Source organism: Gavia stellata, chromosome 5 (assembly GCF_030936135.1).
Source record: "Gavia stellata isolate bGavSte3 chromosome 5, bGavSte3.hap2, whole genome shotgun sequence".
NCBI classification, from domain to species: domain Eukaryota; kingdom Metazoa; phylum Chordata; class Aves; order Gaviiformes; family Gaviidae; genus Gavia; species Gavia stellata.
In genome coordinates, this window is record NC_082598.1 from 56,865,137 (window position 1) to 56,888,688 (window position 23,552).

General features: G+C 41.6%; 1 protein-coding gene across 1 annotated transcript; it reads left to right on the forward strand.

The window, feature by feature from the left end:
* The first annotated feature begins 1,078 nt into the window (after window positions 1-1,078).
* TET2 (tet methylcytosine dioxygenase 2) lies at window positions 1,079-22,584 on the forward strand. Its single transcript, XM_009816704.2, has 9 exons — window positions 1,079-4,457; window positions 6,710-6,800; window positions 10,398-10,491; window positions 11,648-11,856; window positions 12,675-12,825; window positions 15,026-15,115; window positions 17,709-17,846; window positions 19,303-19,663; window positions 20,936-22,584. Exons 1-9 carry the CDS (start codon window positions 1,112-1,114, stop codon window positions 22,342-22,344), a joined length of 5,889 nt encoding a protein of 1,962 aa, XP_009815006.2. The 5' UTR covers window positions 1,079-1,111; the 3' UTR covers window positions 22,345-22,584.
* Window positions 22,585-23,552: the final 968 nt, after the last annotated feature.

Genomic DNA, 23,552 nt, shown 5'->3' on the forward strand with positions numbered 1-23,552 from the left:
CATTTGTGACTGATTGAGAACCATATAGCCAACGAAGAATAAATTACAAGCAGAGTCGTACAAGGGCTTTATCTGTGTTAACTGGGATTGTGAATCCTGGGAAGATCCATGTGAACAGGATTAGCTTGTCATTATATGGAATTTGTTCACTGCACATTGTCAGTACTTTTTCTATAACGAAAAACTTCATTTTATAAATAAAATATAAAGAGTACGTGAGAAAATGGGATTTTCCATCCAAACAAAGAAGAAAAAAATCCTAGCTCCACAGCTGTGGGGCTCAGTTCAAAACCCAAATGCGTAGTTTAAGCCACGCTTGATGTCTGTATGCAAATTTGAAAGGATATTAATACCTGAAAAAATACCACTTCCATCAAACATTTCAGAAATCTCTTGATTTGTTTCTGTCAGCATTACCAAGATGTTGATGAACTGTAAGAGTTCCTATGGCCAGCAATCAAGCATGGCTTTGTCTCACATGTGTGTCATGCCACTTGCGTGGTCTTTAGGAATGCCAGTTTTAAAAGACCTTGTCAGACAGCTGAAGACAGAAAAAAGGAGGTTTTCCCCTCTAATTGGCAAGCTTGGTGGCAGTAATCCTACAAGTCACACAAAAGAGGTTTGGCACACTTAATCAAATAACGGGATCAGCACCAAGTCTGGGAGCCACGGTTTCGGCATGACTTCCTGCCTTACCAAGGAGAAAAAGTGACGACAGAGGAGTCTATGCAAATCATTCAAAAGCAGAGAATATTTTTTGCACCATTAGGAGAGATTTTTTTGGTAAAATATCTGCTTGTGTGTTAAACGGGGGTAAGGAGCCACTCTGTATTTTCACTCTCTTTTCATCTTGAAGAGCAAACCTTCAAGAAAAAGGGAGACACGGGGCTGCAAAATGTGATAGGATAGTGAAACACCCCTCAGGTGCGCATGCGAGCTCATGTTGTGTGTGGGAGCTGGTCAGGAAAATGGGTGCTTGAATGCTGCAGAAATTGTTGGTAATCGGCTGTCCGTCAATGGAAACTAAAATTTACTTTGATTCTCTCCCGTTTCTTTTCTCTTTCAGATACATTCAGAGGGTAGCCTTGTGGATGGCCCCGGAGCAGGCCAGATGGAACAGGATAGAACCAACCATGTTGACGGCAATAGATTGAGTCCATTTCTAATACCGCAATCTTCTCACGTTTGCCAGGCAGAGCCGTCTGCGGTGAAGCTACAGAATGGAAGTCCAGCAACAGAGAGGCCCGAAATTGAAGTAAATGGAGACCACAAGCGGCTATTCATTAAAAGCAACTATGGAGTGCCCCACCTGAAGGGAAGTCCAAACAACCGCGTTAGCCCCGACCTTTTACAAGAAAAGAAAGTATATTCCAAATATATGCAAAATGGTGGGATAAAACGCACTTTTAGTGAGCCCTCTCTGTATGGACTTCACGAGAGCAAGAAAGTGAAACAAGACAAAGAGATAAACGGAGAAAAAGCTGAGCCAGAGGACAGTAATGAAAAACCAAGCGTCTCCAATTGTTACAGTGAGAAGAAACCCGAGAGTTTTACAGGACAAGAAAATGAAGTTTCAGATTTGATACAGTCTACAAGATACAACAGTGGTGGTTCAGAAAACCCTCATGACCTCCTGATTCAGGATGAGCAGGAGCGGGAAAATGTTCATTGCCATAACAGGGACATTGTCTTACTACTTAAGAACAAGGCAGTGCCAATGCCTAATGGTGCTACAGTTTCTGCCTCTTCCATGGAAAGCATGCATGGTGAACTCCTGGAGAAAACACTGTCTCAATATTATCCAGAACATGTTTCCATAGCAATGCAGAAGAACACATCTCATATCAATGCCATTACCAGTCAGGCTACTAATGAGTTGTCCTATGAGACAACGCATTCATCCCATACCTCAGGGCAGATCACTTCCCCACAGACCTCAAACTCTGAGCTGCCTCAAGTGCCAGCTGTAGTGGTTACTGAGGTCTACAATGCAGAAGACTCCAGTAAACCACCTGTATTGCCAGGTAGCTGTTCGCTTCAGAAACCAGAACTACAGCTACAGCAACAGATTCCAGGCTATGATCCACACCAGTTACCCGTAGGAAACAGTACTGTTCGTGGAAGCGTAGGGCAGGTTCCCAACCAAGACCTCTCTCTCAGTTCCAGCAGTAACCTGCAAGCTCAGAGCACCGCTCTGGAAAGGTTTTCTGAGCAAGCAGAAAAAAATGGTGCTTTCTTTAAACAGAACTCAATGTTTCACAAAGATTCCTCCACTCCTCCTGCTCCGGAAATGAACAGTGCACTGTCCGTCGTGGTGCAAGAAGGACACCATTCCTATGACAACAGATGTGATGAAACTCTTCCTGGGGAGATAAAGAATGAAGGGCAACAGCAGGGACCAATATCAGAAAGTCCCGGCCTCAGCCAAGAGCAACTTCACCCTCAGCAGAGACTTCCGCAGCGGGCACAAACGTCACAACAAGATGTCAGTGAAAGCAACCCGCAAGCTGCTGCGGCCGCCTCAATTCAGCAGCGCCCAGAAGAAATGATGCCAGCATCGGAGCCTCCCCGCCAAAACCTGCAAGCGCGCGGAAGCGAGGGTGAGTTGCAGCAACACTATCAGCATTTCCCAGGACAGAGAGAACCCGAGATTCCTCCCAACAAAGAAAAGGACCAAATGAAAGAGCCTGTGCAACAGGCTCAACTTTATTCAAAATCAGCCTGGATAGAACTGGTTTCCACCCAGTTCCGCCAGGGAGAGCCTTCCCAAAAGCCCAGCGAAGCATTATTGCGATCAATTCTTCAGTTCCAGGCAAACACAGCCGACACAGCCTATACAAAACAGTATGCTGGAAGTCCTGATGCATTAAAGGGGCCTTCAGGACAGCCCCAGAGCCAGAAGATAATGCAACAGGAACAAATTCCTCCGCTGTACAAAAGCGAGACCTCCCAGTCACAGCCGCGTCCCACAGCTGACCAGCAGCTGCCGTTCCAGAAACACTCACCGCAGCCGCAGCTTACCAAGATGGATTCCCTAATCAAGTCCCAAGTGCAGCAACACCCTCCGCAGCAGCTCCATTTCCAGCAAAGACCAGAACAACAAGCTGAACAGCCCTTAGGGGCCCCGTTGAAACAGCAGCACTTGAATCCCCAGCCAGGGGAAAGCGAGCAATTCTTGCATTCGCACATTTTGCAACAGATGCTTCAAAAACAGGCACAGCAGGTGCAACTGCCGTGCAGTCCGCAGCTAACCCCAAACCAGCAACAGGCTCTGCAAATGAAAAATAAAGACCTGCCCCAAACCATTTCCCACTCCCAAAGCAATGCTGAGCAGCCGCTAGACAGGACACCCTTCAATCAGCTTAAAGTAGATGAATGTTTTCAAACTGGGAATAAGTACATGAAATCAACTGCATTCCCACTGCATAACTCTCAGCTGGGCCTAGAGCAGGTACAGAGCGTGAACAACAAAGCTCCCCTTTACACTCAGAAAGCAAATGCTACTCTGCAGCATCCCTGCCCAAACAACGTGCACTTGATTTCTGAGAAGAAAGAAAATGCCGCAAATATTGAACGCTTTGGAGCCAACAAAATGCAGGACTTGCAACATGTGCAGTATTTTTCAAATAACTTGACCGCAAAGCAAGATGTGAATCACTGTTTTCAAGAACAAGAGCAACAGACACAACAAGCTTCAGTTATACAGCTACCACCGCTCCAACAAACACAATGCTACAGCGGTAGTCTGAACCAAGATCTCCCGAGCCAACAAGCTACACAGATTCCTCAGCGGTACTTACCACACAGCCAGCAAACTGCCCCACACTCCCAAGATCAGAGAGGCTGTCACTTGCAGTCCCAAATCCCTAAGGATTTTCAAAAGCATGCTGCTCTAAGGTGGCATCTCTTGCAAAAACAGGAGCAACAAGCATACCAGCAACCCAAAACCGAGATTGGTCCTAGTGCAGCGCGCAAGCCTATAAAAATTGAGGCTGGCACAAAGTCTAACGTCTGCATGCGTCCATCAGCTGGACAGCTGGAAAACAAAATGTGGAAAAAAACAATTAAACAAGAGAATCAGCACTTTGGCTGCGAGAACATGCAACAAAAGAGTATCATTGAGACAATGGAACAGCAGCTAAAACAGATACAGGTCAAATCACTGTTTGATCACAAGACTTTTACTATCAAATCACCTAAACATGTGAAGGTTGAAACAGCAGGCCCTATTACCATCCTATCAAGAAATACCAGTGCTGCAGATTTTGACACTCAGACCCCAACCTTAGATCAGCAAGCAAACTCGTCTGCTGAGAAAACCCCGACCAAAAGAACAGCTGGAACTGTTCTCAATAATTTTTTAGACTCACCTTCCAAGTTATTGGATACTCCTGTAAAAAATTTGTTGGACACACCTGCCAAAACCCAGTATGATTTCCCATCTTGCAGCTGTGTTGGTAAGTGCTGAGATGTACTAAAAACATACTCGTTCACAGGAAGGAAATGAGCCTTCAAGTTGGGATCACGGGGTTAGCTGGGTGTTTTTGTTGGAGGATTTTTTGGGCTTTGCTTTTTTTTTTTAACAGTAATTAGTAAAGACTTATAAAATTGCAATTTTATACACTTATGCCTACTCCACTTATCCAACCCTACACACGGGCCCTTTCTCAATATTTCGTAAAGCAATTACCTATTTGCTTTTTCAGTCAGAATGCTTATGGCCAGTAATGTATCCCCTCACATCCATTCTCCTTGAGCAGCAGACATGTAATGACAACATGCTGATAAACAGTTGGTCATAACTTTATAATCTAATGTATTCATCAAGGTTAGATACAGCATTTATAAAATATGTCTTGGGCTCAAAACTTGAGATCCTTACACCATTTTTTGCTCTAACAGTGAAATTGCTGAAGTTTCCCTCAGTAAAGTCTAAGCAAAGAAGGAATGACAGATTATTCCTCACTTGTTGCAAGAGTTTATCCTCCCTTTCATGCATTTGTGTCCTGCAAGGCTAAAGTGATCAGCAGTTTCCTAGAGAAGCTACGCAAGCAGCGCCAAAAAGATAGTGAGGGGGACCTCAGTGTTTCTTCATGGCATACCCGATTGCCAAAAGCTGGAAGAATAAAGCAGAGGGAAGCAAAGTAGAGTGACAGGCATGGCCCCGTAGCCTGAGCTTCCATACTGCACTGACACTGCACATAGCCAGGTCTAACAGGCACTTTCAGACTCTACTGGATAAACTATTCAGGCTGAGACAAAAGGTTCAGCACCAAAAATAGGGAAAAAAAAGAAAAAAATCATTGTTACAGTTTCACTTACTGGGATTTTGTACCAACTATAGAAGAGGAAAGTGGAACTAATGCTCCTCCAAAACTGCAAAATGGACCTTTTTGCCTTTTTGAATGCTTGGGGCTATGTCTCAGAGATGATCCATGGGAACAAAAAGAGGAGGCAGTGGATTTCCAAAGCTCCCAGGAAGAAAACTGGAAGCCGGTTCCTTGCTGTTCCTTGTTGTTTTGTAAGGAACAACCTACAAAATGTAGGGTTTTTTGAAAACACTGAAGTTGTTTGGGGTTTTTTTCTTGAGACGGTTTCTCCAGTGTCGTTGGCAGAAGTTTTTCTGGCAATCATTTCATTATTCTCACTATTTTTTTAGCCAGTACTGCACTGCTGACTAAGCAAAAGAGCTTATTGTCCACTTGCATTTTAATTCTTCAGTCTTAGCAGACCCTCTAGGAGATAAAGGAGCATGAAACTTAGTTCCTGTCCTCTTTGAAGAACCCAGTGCCACAGCGTAATCGATAGGGTTTATTGCTCTTTCCTACCAATACTTGTCCTTAGGAAGATTAAATTAAGCCATTCCCCCATTGACATGTTCAGGTTTATAGCATGCCTTCATCATGTTTGCAGAGGCTGTACGTCAAGAGCAGCATCACCTCACCCAGCTTTTGGAGTTAGCATGGCAGAAAGCATAAAGTCAGCCCTTTGAAAAGACAGCACAGCTCCATCACCTCCTCCTGAACCCAAGCAGAGCCTGGCCATTTCGTTCTCACTGCTGGAGCTTGCCTCCTGGTATCAAACCAAACATATAGCATATATTATGAACGCTGACATGGTCCTACCTACACACAGAAAACTGAGGCCACATTCTCAGCATACACGCATTTGTGCAGGATTTCTTTCAGCAAACTTGCTTTTTTTCATTTCACAGAGTCTTTCTGTGGGTGGCAGAAATTCTCTGTGCAACCTTACTGGCCACTTTCTCAAGCTGTAGGTTCCTACACTGTAACATGTCTGCTGAAAAACAAGTACCGTACAGCTCACTAACGTCAATATTTACCGTTGTTATCCCATTTATCCTCCTTTCTAGATACTGGGAGAGGAGGAAGTGGGAGAAGGAGAAACAATTGTTCAATGATAACAGGAAAATGCCTTTTGAATTTCAGTGTAGAGCCCGAGATGTGAAACAACTGTTTGTGCTAGCAAAAGGCACACAGTCCGTATCACGGCTATTTGCAGGATTAGCCACATGCTTTGCATGTTTTGTACAAATTGCGTGGGCATACTTTAGACATAAGTGTTTGAAAACTCTGACCCCAGGCCCATACAGCAGTGTTCTAATGAGCTAGATGTAAGCTTTGCAATGTGACTTTTAATATTAAAGAATTAAGCTTTGAAGTAATAACCTTTATTTTGTTTTAAACAGAGCAAATTATTGAAAAAGATGAAGGTCCTTTCTATACCCATCTAGGAGCCGGTCCTAATGTGGCAGCTATTAGAGAAATCATGGAAGAAAGGTAATTAGTGCAAAGGCACAGGGCAGATTAACATTTATCCTTTTGTGGATGTCAGAATTTTTCCAGCTTTTGCACGTAAAGAAATAAACAATTGCAAATCAAGTAATTACTTGTAGGCTTAGCAACTCCAGTGTTGCCAACATTACGCACTGTGCTATTCACCAGAGAGTCACAATATTTGACAGGGCTAATAGTCTGCTGGCTGGCACAGGCTGCGCACTTTGAGACAGATGCCAGCAAACCCAAGCAGGAACAAGTATTCACCAGCCTGCCAAGCAAGACGGTTGGCAATGGCTGCAAAAGCAGGCACGGACCTGGTGTTCCCTCTGGGTAGGAGAATGCCAAGGTAGAAGGAAGATGAAGAGCAGACTACCAAACTCCAAAATTACTCCCACCGCGCCGCACCCCACCCCCAAGTTACTAAGTATATAGTATAACCCTAAAGGGCTAAATCTAACTCAGTCACGTCCAGAGGAGTACCACAAAGTTGTTTGATAGGATTTCAGCCCAAGAATCGATAAGTAGTTTTGTGAAAAAACATCCCCCTTCCTCGGAGTATTGCACAAAACCGGCCTTATCTTGATTGTGGACAATCCCTGTATCATGTTGCATCCCGTGATACATTTACGACATCAAAGCCAGCCAAAGCAGGAATTTTGAACGGCACAGGATGGATACATGATCTGTGCTATTTAAAATATGTGCAAGCACAAAACCCGCCAGCCTTTCTAAGGTATTGAAATTAAAAAATGTCACAAAAATTACTTCTGCACTGTGAATTTTACATTACTTGTAGCTTTTGGCCAGATTTTTAGAGGTATCTGGGAATTCAGTTCCCCTTTGAACAAACAAGCAAACAAAAAGCTCCCCAGTAAGTCAGAGACAGATGGGAATTTGATTTGTTAATACCTTAAAAATCTGGACTCCAGAACTGCAAAGAAGCTCCAGCTAGTTGCAGAACCAAATGCAAGTGGGCATTATTGCAGTGCTGTGTCTGAGCTAAGAAGTACCATTTCTTAGCAAGGTCTGTTAGTTGTGCATGACCACGGGCCATTTAGGGCATATTAAACCCTTTGGATTACCTCTAAGCCCTAAGGTCCTTTCGCTTTCTTAGCACCTCCTTCCCTGTGACTCCTGTGCAGGGCTTGCCCCAATACTTGTTTTCAGCTTTGTGAGCAGCGCGAGTGCATGTAAGCTGCATAAATCAGCTTTTTCCTGTGAAGGGGGAGTGAACGCTGACCCTCCTGAGAAGCTTCTTACAATTTGTTATCTCCAGAGCTCCCATTAACTGGTTAATTCTCTAGTATTTACAAATAATAAAGAAAAGAGGAAAGTCATTCATGTCATAATGTCAATTATTAGAGATGAAACTTTTTTCATTTCTTTACTTTGGAATGTAATTTTTCACCCTTAATATTGACCTCACCTTTTTTCTTTTTTTTTCTTTTTTTTTTTTTTGCATTTAATTTCATTTCACATTGGCAGAAGGAAATCCTGAGAGATTATAGATAATATGCATCTACTCAGCCAGGTTCAGCAGAGTATAGCAGCAGCCTCTTGAACAATGGCTAGTTTTCAACTGTTCCTATGGTATGAACTGTGCGATTCCCTGACTGAAGAGCTCCAGAACTCCTCCTCGTTAGTTAATTTTGTATCCCTAAGTAAAAAAAAAGCACTTAACTATAAAGATACTCTCAAGCACATGTGCAGTTAGTGACACTAATCACAATTGAAGCCCTTTTAAACTGGCTTCACATGAATACAGATTGACTTCTAAGGTATCAGCACTGCCAAACAAACCAGGATTTGGATTTAGACTTGCAGTTAATATTTTAGCTATACTAGAACAAATTTCTTGCAGAATCCATGGTGGATACATACATTTTTACCTCTTCCTTCTCCCAATCCCTCCTTCATGCTCAGTGAGTTTTGCTCTGCTTTTAAAGCCAATCAGCTTTGGCCTGAAAGCAAGCATGACAAACATCAGGCACAAATTCCTTTGTGACAGTTGAAAAGATTTTGAGACAAAGTCCATTTCATTTCCAGTGTGTAATGTACTACATGTTTCTATAGCGGCATCCGCACAGTTGTCCTGCAATCCAGATTAGCAACTTGATAGAAAATGTTAAGTTCTAAAAATGTTTTTTTTAGTGTGGTTAATTAAAGAAACAAACGTATACTAACATCCAAGCCTAAGTAGGAAAAAGTGACCTAACAGTTGCCTGCAGAACACATGTAGTACAACTTGATTTTATTTGTATAATTTCCTGTGACACTGAAATTTCACAATGACACATCTGAAAATAAGCATTTTTCACTTCATTTACAGGACAGAAGTTTAAATACAAATATTTGCTCTTAAATATGTCACTGAGATTTTAGTGCAAAAACAAGAGGGATGAAAGGTCAAAAGTTCTCAAGGCATCATTAAATGGCTGCATAACAGGAAGGAACTATCTTGATTGCTCTATAGGTAACAGGCAAAGAACAAAGAGGTTGTGATTTAGTCCCCACGCTTTGGGTTATTTAAAAAAAACAAACAAAACAACCAAAACAAAAGGTAACGCCAATGAGCGCAAGAAACGGTGATGGAAGTACAATTTGCCCAGTCCCTGAAACACAGCCGAGTCAACATGGTAGCCAGATCTGTAACGTTGCAGACACTGAGGTTTCTAATGCGTGGCCTCACCCGAGACCTGGTGTGCCCTAGGGCTCAGCGGGTGGGCAGCCCCAGCTGCAGCAGCCCCGGGGAGAGGCCTGGCCAGAGACCATGCCTGGAAATGGCTTAACAGGTCTTGTCGCTTTTTATTGATTCAGGATTTGTAGTATTTGCTGCATATTTCCACCAGGTCCATCAGAGGACGTGGAAAGTGGATCCCATTTGCTCTGGGTAACAGCACTACTTGCATGTGGGGCTAGATTCTGCCTTGATGGCGTAATCACCTTGATTAAATGCTTCAGCAAGAGCCTCGGTTGCAAAAAGACACACACAAACGGCATCATTTGAGGGCACCTTGTGATCCTAATTCAGTATAGAAGTCAGGCAGAAGTAAATAAGTAACAATTTATGAGCAGATGATAAAGTAAAGGAAATAGATATGATGCAAATTAATCATGACTTAACTGATGCACGCTGTATCTAAGCCAGAAACAAGCACAGAAAATGAATAGAGTGACTACTGCATGCCAGCTGTTCCATGACAACTTAATTATATACATTTCAGAGTAATAACTTTAAGTTTAACCCAGAAATTAAAGAAAAATGTAAAATTCCTCCCCAAAAAAGAGAAAGTTCAAGTCCACTTTTCAAAATGTCATCTATAAGAAATTCTCTACAGAAATAGTTAAAAGGTTTGGGAATAGTAATGTGATATGGATAATTTTTACTTATCCACGATGCATTAAGGACATTTGCCTCAATTAACGTATCAATCCACCACTACAATAAAATCAGCAAGATAAACCACATCGCACACCCCTCCCTGTAATTTATAGTGTTTATTTTTTAAGATAAGTCTGGCAAATGTGCTCCATCTTTTCAGTGTTCACACAGAACCAAATGAACCTGCTCATTGTACATATTTTTGTTTGTTTAAGATTTGGACAGAAGGGTAAAGCTATAAGGATTGAGAGGGTTGTCTACACTGGGAAAGAAGGCAAAAGTTCTCAAGGATGTCCAATTGCTAAATGGGTAAGTGATGTCCACAAATGTTAAGACTAACCTAATTCAGTATGATGGTTCATGTAAGCAGACAGCAGTGACACGTCCTTCTGTTAGTTGACACTATGAAACTTAAAATAGCTCAATGGCAGCAGTACCACAGGATGTCTGTAGCCTGCTCCCACCGCTGTCTCTCACATTCCGTTTACTTGTTGCATGGAAAACAGCAAGAATAAAATTAGGCTTAAAGGTAGGAAAACCTGAGAAGGAAGGCCATTTTGCTAAGACTTAAGATTCATAACACCAGACATTCTCATTGCTGTTTGATTTTAGCTTACAAATAAGTCCAGTAAGTGCACCACTGTGATGTTTTTAAAATGCACTCCCGGTTCGAGAGAGGCATTAGGACACCCTCTTAGCAAACACTGTCGTACTTTGGCACAAATTACTGAGTGGTTTGGGTAGGCTGGGGAAAGACAGGATAAGGAAAAACTGATCCATGATTACAGTCTGTATGCATGCCAGACGGCACCTTCTTTTCAGAAATACCCACAGCAGCACAAGCACTGAGAAGCAAGGACACCCTTTTATTTGAACAACATCTACTGCTTTCCTCTCATCACTGTCATATTTGTATGTAGTAAGGGCAGGTCACAAAACTGAGTGGTTGATGACAACTTTAGCTGCTTAAGCTTGGGAGGGAAAAGGAGAGAGCTCCCATGTCCAGTTATTTAGTCCCTTAGCTGCCTGCCTTTCCCCACATGGCTCCTGCCCTAAGCGGAGGTGTCCACCATCCAGCTCTGTGCAGGGAGGCATCTCACTGCTCACTTCCTCTTGCACACTAATCAAACTGGGCCACTTGTACCATAGCGCAGATTCAGGAGAATATTCCTGCTGAATCAAAGCATGGGGGATACCTTTACAAAGCTGATTTCTACCACCATGGCTTTAGAAGCCATCAGTCAAGCTTAGCCTCTTAGAGTCAGCTTCATTAAACAGAAAGGGTAGCCCTGGCCCCTATCAGTAAATGAGAAAAATGGAACAAGTTGCCAGAAGCAAGGAGGAAGACAGAAGTAACCTACACACACACACACTAATGCTGAGCTTTCCTATTCTCCTGCTCTTCACATTAAGAAATGCATTGTTTGTGTTGGGGCTCTGGGGGTGTGTGTTGCTGTGCATGCAGGTAGTCCGCAGAAGCAGTCAGGAGGAAAAGCTACTCTGCTTGGTGCGCGAGCGAGCGGGCCACACGTGTGAGACAGCCGTGATCGTGATTCTCATCCTGGTCTGGGAGGGAATCCCAACGAGCCTGGCCGACAAGCTCTACTCTGAGCTCACCGACACCCTGAGGAAGTACGGCACGCTCACGAACCGGCGGTGCGCCCTGAACGAAGAGTAAGTGGAACAAAGGGTGTGCTCACCAAACTTGCAACCCCACCTTCAGCCTTGGACATGGCACCTCCGCTCGTGCTATTACCCTGAAATACACAAAACCTTTCCAGCTATTTCAGGCAGTTTGAAAACCCACAAACCTTGTGAGAAAAGCAAAGTAAACGTTCTTATAAATCAGGGAAAAACATCTTCCCAAAGTGGTGAAGCATCTCAGGGTATTTAAAGGAAGAGATCTCAGCAGGGGCCAGGACAGCAGATACCTCAACCTTGAAATAAAAACTAGATACACTAAATCATACTGTAAGCCTACAGAAGCTAGCCTGACTCTAAAGAAATTCCATTATATCGTTTTCCCATGTCTTTCTGATAGCAAAGAACATTTAGACCAAAATTAACATGGCTATCCCTGTATGTTACTTTGGCTTCATGGGTAGTCATATTTAAGGAATTATTGCTTAGCCCCTGTCAGAGGGCTCCCACATTCTTGCAGTGCTGTCAGCACATGCCCCTTTCAGGTACCATCAATATCACTACCTAACAAGGCACCAGGCAAGCATATCTTCTTTCGAGCAAAACCAGGTTTCTCACAGAAACATAAAAACTCCATAGTCCTTGCTTTGCAACCATGAAATTATTCGCTACAATAAATTCTTCTGTTACGATGCATATGCCTCCCTCTTTCATTTCTTCATTATTTACTGGTGGAAGACGATCCAAGACCAGTGATTCCCCAGTACGCTGGCCGAACACCGATGCCCACTGCAGGAGTGCCCCGGGGTGACCCGCCTGCTGCTAACAGCCATATTCTCTTATCTTTTTAGACGAACTTGCGCATGTCAAGGGCTGGACCCTGAAACCTGTGGTGCTTCATTTTCCTTTGGCTGCTCCTGGAGCATGTACTACAATGGTTGTAAGTTTGCCAGAAGCAAGATTCCAAGAAAGTTTAAGCTGATGGGGGATGACCCAAAAGAGGTTGGTGTCTATTTCTAAAATGAGCCTCATTTGCAAGGAAATGTTTTCTGTCACTCTGCAAATAGAGATACAGTGCAAGAGACCAGGGGCCAGAGCCCTGCCTGAACAGCATACATGTAGGGTAATTAAATAACTGCCAGTCAAAACTGATTGATTCCAGTCACCAAGCCAGCTGAATTGACTGTCCAAATTCTGACAGCTCGTAAAAGCCCTGAGACTTGAAACCATATTTGCAGGCTTTCACAATTAGAGGAGAGGGCACAGCCTGAATAATCATGGCTGCATTAGGCCTGCAATCAGGCATTCCCCAGTGGCAGAGCGGAAGGTTTACCAACTGAAGGCACCTAACATTGCAGCTGGGAACCAGAGCAGACTGTATGGAGACAAAACAATGAAACTCTGAGATGGCAATAGGAAGAAGAGGATAGGAAAACTCATTCTACATAGAGTCCTGCCCCACAGAATGTTTCCAGACTGGGCTCTGTGTTATAGCAAACTGGCAACTGTTTAAAATGAGTCAGAGTAATAAAAAAAAACATTGACCTTAGCCTGGGCACAAGATACCTTTGAAGTTATGACTGCAGTGACTCCTGGGCACCTCCGGCTAGTCATGTGTCTGCGGGGTTCCAATGGCCCAGTCTGGTTTTTGGCAAGCACATGCAAATTTAGTCCCTTTCTTGTGTATTGATGCATAGGTCCACAGCTTTCACTGTGTTCTGGTGTCTCACACAAATCCAAGCGTTACTTTCACATAATCAGAGAGCCAGGTGCTTCTGCGTCCTATGGCCTGTGCTGAGAATAGCACACTATTTAGAATATCATCATAATTAACATACAGTTTTTCCTCCCCACTGCTCTTGTACGACCCCAAGAATTACAGAATAGTTCTCCTTCAATCATGCCGTGGCACAAAGCCTTCTTTATCATAGCCTGCAATCCCAGACCCCCTAAATTTTCTAAGCTGGATACCTGGCCAGAGCCCACCAGGGCACTCTTCCAACTTGCATTCCTGGATTTACTTCCCATGGAAGCCAGAGCTGGGCAGGGAAGATGGTTTTACCCTCCAGTTTTGTTCCCACACAGAGTCAGGGGCAGCCAAAGCCTGCATCCAGACCAGGGGCTGGGTCCCACAAACACAGTTTATAGACAACGCAAATAGGATCTTCACCAATACAAACTAGAAGTAACACTTACAAATGGTAACCTATGGGCCATACAAAAGCCCCAAGTTCTGGCAGCAGCCACAAGGTCACAGCAAGATATTTTTGACAATTTCATAATGTCGTTTTGGAGTCCCAAAATAGGATATAGTCCCATAGTAGGAGATACAAACTTTTAATGCACCAAACACATGTCTCTCAAACCCATAGGTTTTTCACAGCTCTTCACAAATTCCTAAAATACACAACTCCTAAAACCAAGTATACCACTCCAGTGTGCCACTGTCCTTTATGCACTTGGAATTAAAAATAAATGCTTCATATAAGCGAGGTTTTGAATCTGGGATTCTCATCCTGAGAAGATGGGGAACAACTCTGGAGTATGTTATTAGAGCAGTTCATTTTTAAAGAGCACTTCATTTTGAGAGTGTGTACCTCTCCTTATAGAAAAAAAGAAGTGTGGTCATTCCTACCTCCATATCACCAACCACTAGACACGTCCATAATTCTTCATTGCTTAAGAATTGGGAACTTTCTGAAGTCTGAAGTATTTAAATAACTTTAAATGGCTGCATGAAAAGATATTTCAGTGTGTGGAAGTGCTAGCATTGCAATGTGCAAACCCCTTAAATTAGCCAGATTTACTTGATGGACCATTCTGATATTATTTCTCTCAAGCTTTCTGAAGAGTATTATTTTTGCAAAACTCCAGTAGGGAAAATAATGAGGATCATCACGCTTGGATCTAAAACATCTCCGTGTTGAAGAATGTGATTCTTCTTAATATAAACCAAATTAAGATTATAGTATGTGATGTCCTCTTGCAAAGATCACACTACTCTACTACTTCATTACATTAAAAGGTGTGAAACAATAAAATTAAAAGGAGATTCACAACAGTTATTGTCTAAACAGGAATGGTAACGGTCTAGCCTTTACACAACTATCAGTGTAAACATAATTGTGTGAAGACCCAAACTTCTTAGATCCCATACATACAGTATGGAAATGTCATTGAACTCTATTTCATCTCCTAACAGGAAGAAAAACTAGAATCCAATTTGCAGAATCTGTCAACCCTGATGGCACCTACCTACAAGAAGCTTGCACCTGATGCATATAACAACCAGGTATGCTGAGGGAAAAAGGAATTGGAGCAGGCATGCAAATAACCTGATTTTACCGCACTTCCCAATGCTTCAACCTTGCGCCAAACCGCTATGTAGCCAGCATTCCTTTGACATGGGGGTAAAGATGAATGGAAATGAACAATTCCATTTAAAATGCTTTCAAAAGTTCAACCAGCAGAATTTGGTCCACTAAATAGAACTAATCTTTTCACCTACATCAACACAATAAAATGACTTCACACTTCAGCAGAACTCTTGAGCTTTACAACACAAACTTCTGGACTGAGCACGATTCACCAGCCAAACTAGCAAAACAGCCACGAAGATGGTGTGAGATTGGCAACAGTGCCAGAAGGCAGCATATCATATTGCACTCGAGTCCTGAAGCCACAGTTTCAGTTCTGCTCTCTCAAGCAGCAGATTAATTTAGTTTTCACCAAAAGAGGCATTACAAACATGCTTTTAAAGCAAAGTTTCATATTTGAACACACTCAGCCCTGCGTATGCACACAAGTGCCTGCAACAGCCTTTCTGCATGAGGGGATCGTGCACACATATTTTCTGTGAAGCACTGTTCACAGATACTAGCACATTCAAAGCTTTTATGAGGTTCCCAGTGTGGGTGTCTCATCTGCATTCCTGTACCAAATGTCTTTCAGATATTTGCATCAAATTTGACAACATTCCCCTTGCAAACACACAACTATTGGCCTTCATTTTTGTTGCTCACGTTCAATACCATTACAAACATTCACAGAACTTGTAGCGTCCAAATTATCAGCATTGCTGCAAACTATAAGTTCTTCTTTCTTTCATGTTGACAGCATTATGCTGTAGCAACCAGCACAAGACAGATTTTTCAACTGTAGTGGAAACAGTAAACTAATGCAAAACTGTCCATTTTTATTTCCCGTAAACCTCACTCCTTTACTGCATATTTAGTAGGAACTAGACAGGGTAAGCAGATTCAGTACAGACTTACCCAATTTCACTTACCTGATCAGATAACATTTGGAGACTCATTATGGAGGAAACTGCGGTCACGTGCCCACTAGCTGTGGTTATCTGTCCAAGTATCTGAGAGACATTCTGCAAGAGAAAAAAGGAAGAGGAAGAAGAAAAAATGAGGGGGTGGTGAACAATAAAGTGGTTCTTTGCTTGGGCTGCTTTTCTTCTCCCACAAAAATTTGCAAAAGAACTTCTCTCCATGTAAGCTGTGGTCCTGCCTGACACTTGTTGAAAATACTTGCTTTTACAAGTTTCAGTTTTTACCTTGTATAATAAGGTGTGTGTATAGCTTGGCCTATTTCAGGAGTTTCATGCAGACCTTGTATTTATGGGGAAACCCTGATCAAGCAACTGTCAGTGGCTTTAAAGAGAGATGATCGAGGCTTAATTTGTATGGTATTGTAAAAGGTTCTAAAACCAAAAAGCCCTAAAACCAATCTCCCTTTGAATCCTGAAAAGAAATTCCAAATTCCCAGATTTATTCTAATCCAAGTCTGGATTGCTACTGGATTAAAATCTAGAATTGGAAAGGGTCTGTTTTTCTAACTGGACCCAACAGAACATCTCAGAGAATAGTTGCAGCAGTGTACTTTAATCAGACAATTATAGTCTGGCTAACGTTTCAGACCACTCTTGTTTAATTCCAAAGAAGTTTACATGTTTCAAGTTTTGTTCTGCTTTTATTTTCAGATTCCAGGGAAGTAAATATTCCAAATTTTAAAAATAAAGGTCTGTGAGCAAACTAGACATGTTTTTAGTGATCAAGACTTGGCAAAACTTCTAATTTCACCTTAACTTAAAATGGGATCCATTAAGTTCCATTAAGCATAGATTTTTTTTGCATTCACTTGAAAGGTTCAGGAATTTCAGCAAAGCATTTTACAAACGTGGTTTCATTTTTAATTTTCTAAGTAAAATATGAAACTGTCATTTGTATAAGGCTTTATCTTCCATTACAAAACCCTTTCTTTTTGTGTAAGGTTTACTGTTGCGTTATCAACTCTTTGTAAAGCTCCTTGATAATGAGTGCATGGGTAGAAAGTACTGTCGTGACTGAATTATCTCTCTTTTTGGTCAGGGGTTAGAGTTGTACTTAAGCTAATGAAATCTATGTTTAGTGCTCCAAAATACTACAAATCAAAAAGCAAATTATTATTTTTCATTAAGTCATTCTGAAGTCAGTTTTCTAAAGCCATTTTCCCTTAATAGCTTGGTATATTTCCAGTTTACACAAACATACCACTATTACAGTGCCAGACGCTGAAACCATGCGTTGCATTTGTCATGTAAAAACACCAACCGCTGGCAGAGAATCAGAAGTAATACGCAAGGAAAAGTAGTATTCTTGGCCAATTTCACAGTCACGCCAGAGACAGAAGGTAACAGGGAACAAAGCAGCAAGGAATGAAGTACAGATACAAAATTGCCATCAAATTGCTCGATTTTATTTGCCTTCAAGATCTGTATGTTGCCACCTTCAAGACGTTAGGGGACTTGCATGTTTGTCACGGCAGAGCATTCAGTGCCAATTCCGTGTACGGGAGCATCCAGCTCGGTTGCAGTGATGCCTGTCATCTCTTTCCAGATCGAGTACGAACACAGAGCACCCGAGTGTCGCCTGGGTTTAAAAGAAGGTCGCCCATTCTCAGGAGTCACTGCCTGCCTGGATTTTTGTGCTCACGCTCACAGAGACTTGCACAATATGCAGAACGGGAGTACACTGGTAAGTCAATGATGCATATAGCCTCCTTACTCCAGCACTAATTTCATATATTTAATTTATTATCTCCTGTCTGTTTAAATCTATACTTGCATAACGCAGATTGCTAAAAAAAGAAACATTAAGCAGTAATTGAGCTAACAGTACCCTCTACCCAATTTTTCATTCAAAGGAATGAGACTGATGGTGTATTAAAGAAAGGTTTAATATAGAACTGGTAAAAGAGAAACCGTGGAGACAATGGAAAGAAGGTCCCAGCAGGGCTGAAATGCCTGTTTCAGCATTCCTGGAACAAAATGGTTTATATTTGTCCTCTTGAAACAGTTGCTTTTTTCTAGCAACTTTGGATTATATCTTCTGATAAAATAAAATGGAAACAAATAACTTCTTTCCAGGAGAGTTTTGGAAATTGTGGATTTCATTCCTGCTTGGGATGAGCAGAAAGTCCGCAAGCCTTTCCATCCTTTGTATTGTACATACGCCCTTTACTCTTCAGTTCTGATCTCTAACATGTACAGCAAAGGTTCTGTAGAAGATACCAGAAAAACAAGCAGGTTTTCAATGTGTGTTGGATTATTTCTGTTCCCTACCTACTCTCTCTGTGACAATACAGTTGGGGTAAATATGAGAAAGAATAATCTTCAGTTCTGAATAATCATCATGGTTGTAATCTGAAGCAACTACCTAGATTTACAGTGCAGCTCTTATTACGACCAAAGAGAATATCTACTTTTTTAATACCAACTAAATTTCTCCTGTTTCCAGGGTCTGACTTAATTGACAAGTCAATGACCACCAATACAATATGTATTTCTACCTGAGCTTTCTTCCTAAAACTGGCTGATGCAATGATTTTGCTACAGAATATGTCTGTATCAGCATCTTTTTTTTCCACCGAGATCCTCCCAATATGTTTTAGCTGGAGCTAACACAATGAGCATGCTGCATGACACAACAGTAACTTCCTTAAATCTTATTATTAACATTACAGTGACTTGCTCCTTTGCAAAGTCTTGGAAGTTGCCATTGTAAGCGACCGTGAAATACAATGGCAGTATGCTATATTCCACGCTATTTCTAATAGGTAGCTAGCTAATGTATTATAGTGAAAAAAATCTTCAGGTTTAGCTCTCTGGCCACAGTACAATGGATCACACAGTTTATTTCACATTAGGGTAATTAATTCCTAACTATACTGTTCATTTCAGCACAAGTACAAGAAACAGATACATATATACCTTCTGTTTCTATTAACACTGTCCAGCAGAGCAATGGAAGAAATTAAATTGCAGGCTTGTCGTGATACGCATAAATTGCACAGAAACTTACAGTTTGCAAATAGCTTGCCAAATGCCAACACCGACAGCGGCAGGGCAAGGTAAAATGCACAGGCTAGTATTTTAGATCTCTTCGTCTCAGACTGGTTTGAGAGAGTTACTCTAACACACCTTTCCAACAGGTTTGCACACTAACTAGAGAAGACAATCGTGAAATTGGCCAAACACCAGAAGACGAACAGCTCCACGTGCTCCCGTTATACAAAGTCTCTGATGTGGATGAGTTCGGAAGCACTGAAGGCCAGGAAGAGAAGAAGAGGAATGGCAGCATCCAGGTCCTTACCTCCTTTCGCCGGAAAGTAAGGATGTTAGCAGAGCCTGTTAAGACGTGTCGGCAAAGGAAGCTAGAAGCAAAGAAAGCAGCTGCAGAAAAGCTTTCCTCCTTGGAGAATGGGTCTAGCAAAGCTGAAAGAGATAAGTCTGCTGCAGCACGCAACAAGCAAGGCAACTCTGAGGCGGCAGGTCATGCAAAGCAGCTAGCAGGTAAACACGTGAATCTGATCGGGATCTTTATCAACAGTGGTAAGGTTCCTAGAAATTAGGGCCATTTATAACAAGTCTCAAGAAAACCATTATTCTCAGCCCAAGAAGATTTTAAAGTAAAAAGGAAAGAGAATTCTTGAAAGTAAATATAGAGTGCCAAATTGTGGTCAACTCTGGAGAAGCCAAAAAAAAGATGTTGTATGAGAAATCCTTTATTGTTGGATAGTTCACACCTGTAGAAATCTGGTGGTTCTGCAAACTCTGCTTGCCATCCAGTGCGTTGTAAAGTACCTTTAAAAGACTAGTAGTGCTAGAAGCTGTGAAAAGAAGTGGGTGATGCTGCTGCCAAAGAAAGAATGATCTACACATCACTCACTGTCTGCCACTGTTCCAGAGAACCTCCTAATTTGAGGGGATTCAAGCCTCACCTCTTTACCACTATTTATACTCTGCTTCAAGACCAAAAGCAGAGCAGGTTTTTCCATAGTAGAGGAATAATGTAAAACTCACTTAGTGATCCCTGGCAGTTTTCTTCAGTAGATTTGAGAGTCCTGAGCAAAGGAGTTCATCATGACTACTTTATTGTTACAGCAGCTTTCTCAAAGAGGAAAAAAGTGATAGATCCAAGGCCACCCAGAAGGTCACTGAAATACCTAGGAATAGAAGTCAGCTGTCCCATGACCCAGGCTAGGCTTGTAACCATTAAACGATGCCATTTCATGTTAATGAATGATGGTTTTGCTCTTACATCTTCAGTTAATCTCGCTTGTTACTGAACTGTTCTCTCTATCAGTGAATGTCACTGTTGTTTTTTTGCATAAAGCTAGGGACATTTTTTTGAGACAGTTCTATTAATATAAATGAGAAGAATTATTTATTCTTGGGGAAAAGAAGGTCACCTTGTGCACGGCTGTTTGTGAGCACTTTGATGCTCGTTTCATGGGCTACTTAATTGATGATTCAACTCTTTGGATCTTGTGCATGTGACTCTGAACAGATTGCACTGTCCTCTTTTTCCCCATTGCCACTAGCATCTGATCTCACTGGATACATGCCAAAAAGGATGAGTAGCCCTAGTATTTATTCAACTTCTTAAAGGATGGTATTTGAGATATGAGAAAGGGAACCTCTGTTAATGTATCATATGATATACTTTTCTTCGAAATAAATAAATATGTATCATGAAAAGTCTATAAACTATGCAGTTTGTTGGGGCTTTAAAAAAAAAAAAAGCTTGTTTGTTGTATGTTTTTTTTCTTTTCACATCTACAGATCTTTTACGTCTTTCAGGACCAGCCACACAACAACAGCAGCAGCAACATCCACAGCGCACTCTCCCTAACAACCCTCAGTCAAATCCTATTAACTCATACTCGGGGTCAGGTTCTGCAAATCTCTATGTAAGGTTGCCTAATCCAGCCAATGCTTACCCAGGCTCTTCATACACTTCAGATCCCTATGGAGGGTCCAGTCCCATGAACCTCTATACAACCTCATCACAGCCTGCGGGGTCTTATTTGAATTCTTCCAGTCCCATGAACCCTTATTCAGGATCACTAAGTCAAAATAACCAATATCCACCCTACCAATGCAATGGAAACATACCTATGGACAACTGCCCCTCTTACCTGGGCTCCTACCCTTCCCAGCATCAGCACATGGACTTGTATAGTTGCCAGAGCCAAGACCATATGTCTAAACTAAGTCTACCACCCATTCAAACATTATACCAGCATAGGTTTGGGAATAACCAGAGTTTTGGTCCCAAGTACTTGAATTACGGAAACCAAAATATGCAGGTGGACTCCTTCAGTAATTGCACCATTAGACCAAACATACACCATGTAGGGTCTTTTTCCTCTTACTCCACCCATGAGGCTGACAGCCATTTTATGGAGGTTGCCTCAAGGTTAAAATCTAAGCTGAGTAATCCGAGCATGGACTATGCCTCCATGAGTAAAACCAGTGAACATCATCACGTGCAACCCCCTCCACATTTAGCACACGACTACCATTCTGCTCCAAGCATGTTTAGTGGTCCTCCTAATTCACTGCATCTCCAAAATAAGGATAGTGAAATGATTTCGCATGCAGTTAATGGCTTGTCTAACATGCTTCCAGGTCAAAACCATGATAGGACTACTCCCCAGGGTGGTTTAGATAAGACTGATGTGCTGAATCCAGAAAAAGCAGAGGATCCCGATGAAGTCTGGTCAGATAGTGAGCAAAGCTTTCTGGATCCAGAAATTGGAGGAGTGGCAGTTGCTCCATCTCATGGGTCAATTCTCATAGAGTGTGCAAAACGTGAGCTCCACGCAACGACCCCCTTAAAAAATCCCAACAGGAACCATCCCACCAGAATATCCCTTGTCTTTTACCAGCACAAGAGTATGAATGAGCCAAAACATGGTCTGGCGCTGTGGGAGGCAAAGATGGCTGAGAAGGCAAGAGAGAAAGAAGAGGAATGTGAAAAGTATGGTCCAGACTACGTGCCTCAGAAATCTTACGGCAAAAAAGCAAAGCGGGAGCCTGCTGAGCCACATGAACCGTCAGAGCCAACATACGTGCGCTTCATCAAGTCTCTTGCACAAAGGACACTGTCGGTCACCACAGACTCCACAGTTACTACATCTCCATATGCCTTTACACGGGTTACAGGGCCTTACAACCGATATATCTAACTTCACACCTTTGTTGGTTACCTCATTTGAAAAAACACCTTGTCAGTAGAGTAGTTCTTCTTTAGGTTTTGGGGAAGGCAAGGGTGGAGAAGAAAACAGTGTTTTTACAAAACTCATCAGTGGAAAAAGCCTCAGCACACCAGCAAAAAGAGGTAATCTCACTAGCGCACTTATTTTCCACTGATTTTTAAGTGGCCACAGATGGCACGTAGGAAACAAGACCAAAGCATCCTATGCAAAAAGAAAAACAAAACAAAAAAGTGTTTCAGAATTTACATTTGAAAACACTGGCTCCATTACTGAAAGAGATAATCTGCAAATGGATATTTTTTTTCTTACAGTTTTGCACATCTGTGGCCACTTTTAATGTCATCAAGTTTGCATAGTCATGAAACAGGAGCAAAAAACCCTAAAAAAATAATACTGTAGTATTACAACTGCAGGAATCTTAAAATAACATCTGGTGCTGAATCTATGGTGTACTGAAATACTGGAATTATGGCTTTTTAACATGCAGTTTTTACTGTAATCTTATTAGTCTCTTGATTTTATTTAACAAAGTAGATAAGTATAAAACATAATGAATAGACAGCAAAACACTGAATTTGTTTGGATATTCTAAAACCATGGTGCTATCTAAGAGAATGGTGTCTTTATTTTAACAGTCAAACAGTGAATGCCTTTATAACAAAATGTCAATGGTGTAGTCAAATGTTCTTCAACAACAGGAAGGACCTTTTCATTCATGTATGTATTGAATTTACCTGGTGTTAAAATAAGCTTACTTTTTAACATATGGGAATTACAAAGACCTCTGGATTTTGCTCATCCAGTCAAGTCCTAGAAAAGGACAATAAAATATATATAGAGATATTTTTTTTTAAATAGTGTTTCAAAAGCACTTTGTCTACCTAAGCTTGGCAACTTGAACAATGCTAAGGTACTAAGACATTAAAAAAAAAAAAAAAGAGAGTTTACTTTGATTTTAAAATGCAAAGATAATTTTTTTAAACTAAAAAAGCTTTTAAATACTTTTGTTTTAGCCGTGCATCTGCTAGTGGGCTATATATCCATTTTTAATACAGCCAGTTATAGTAAAAATGGGGCTTACTGGATATAAGGGAATACTTTAGTACACAAAACACATGTTTTTCTGGTGCTCATCTCACACAGCTATACTGTAAACTGTTTTCTACAATTATTATGAC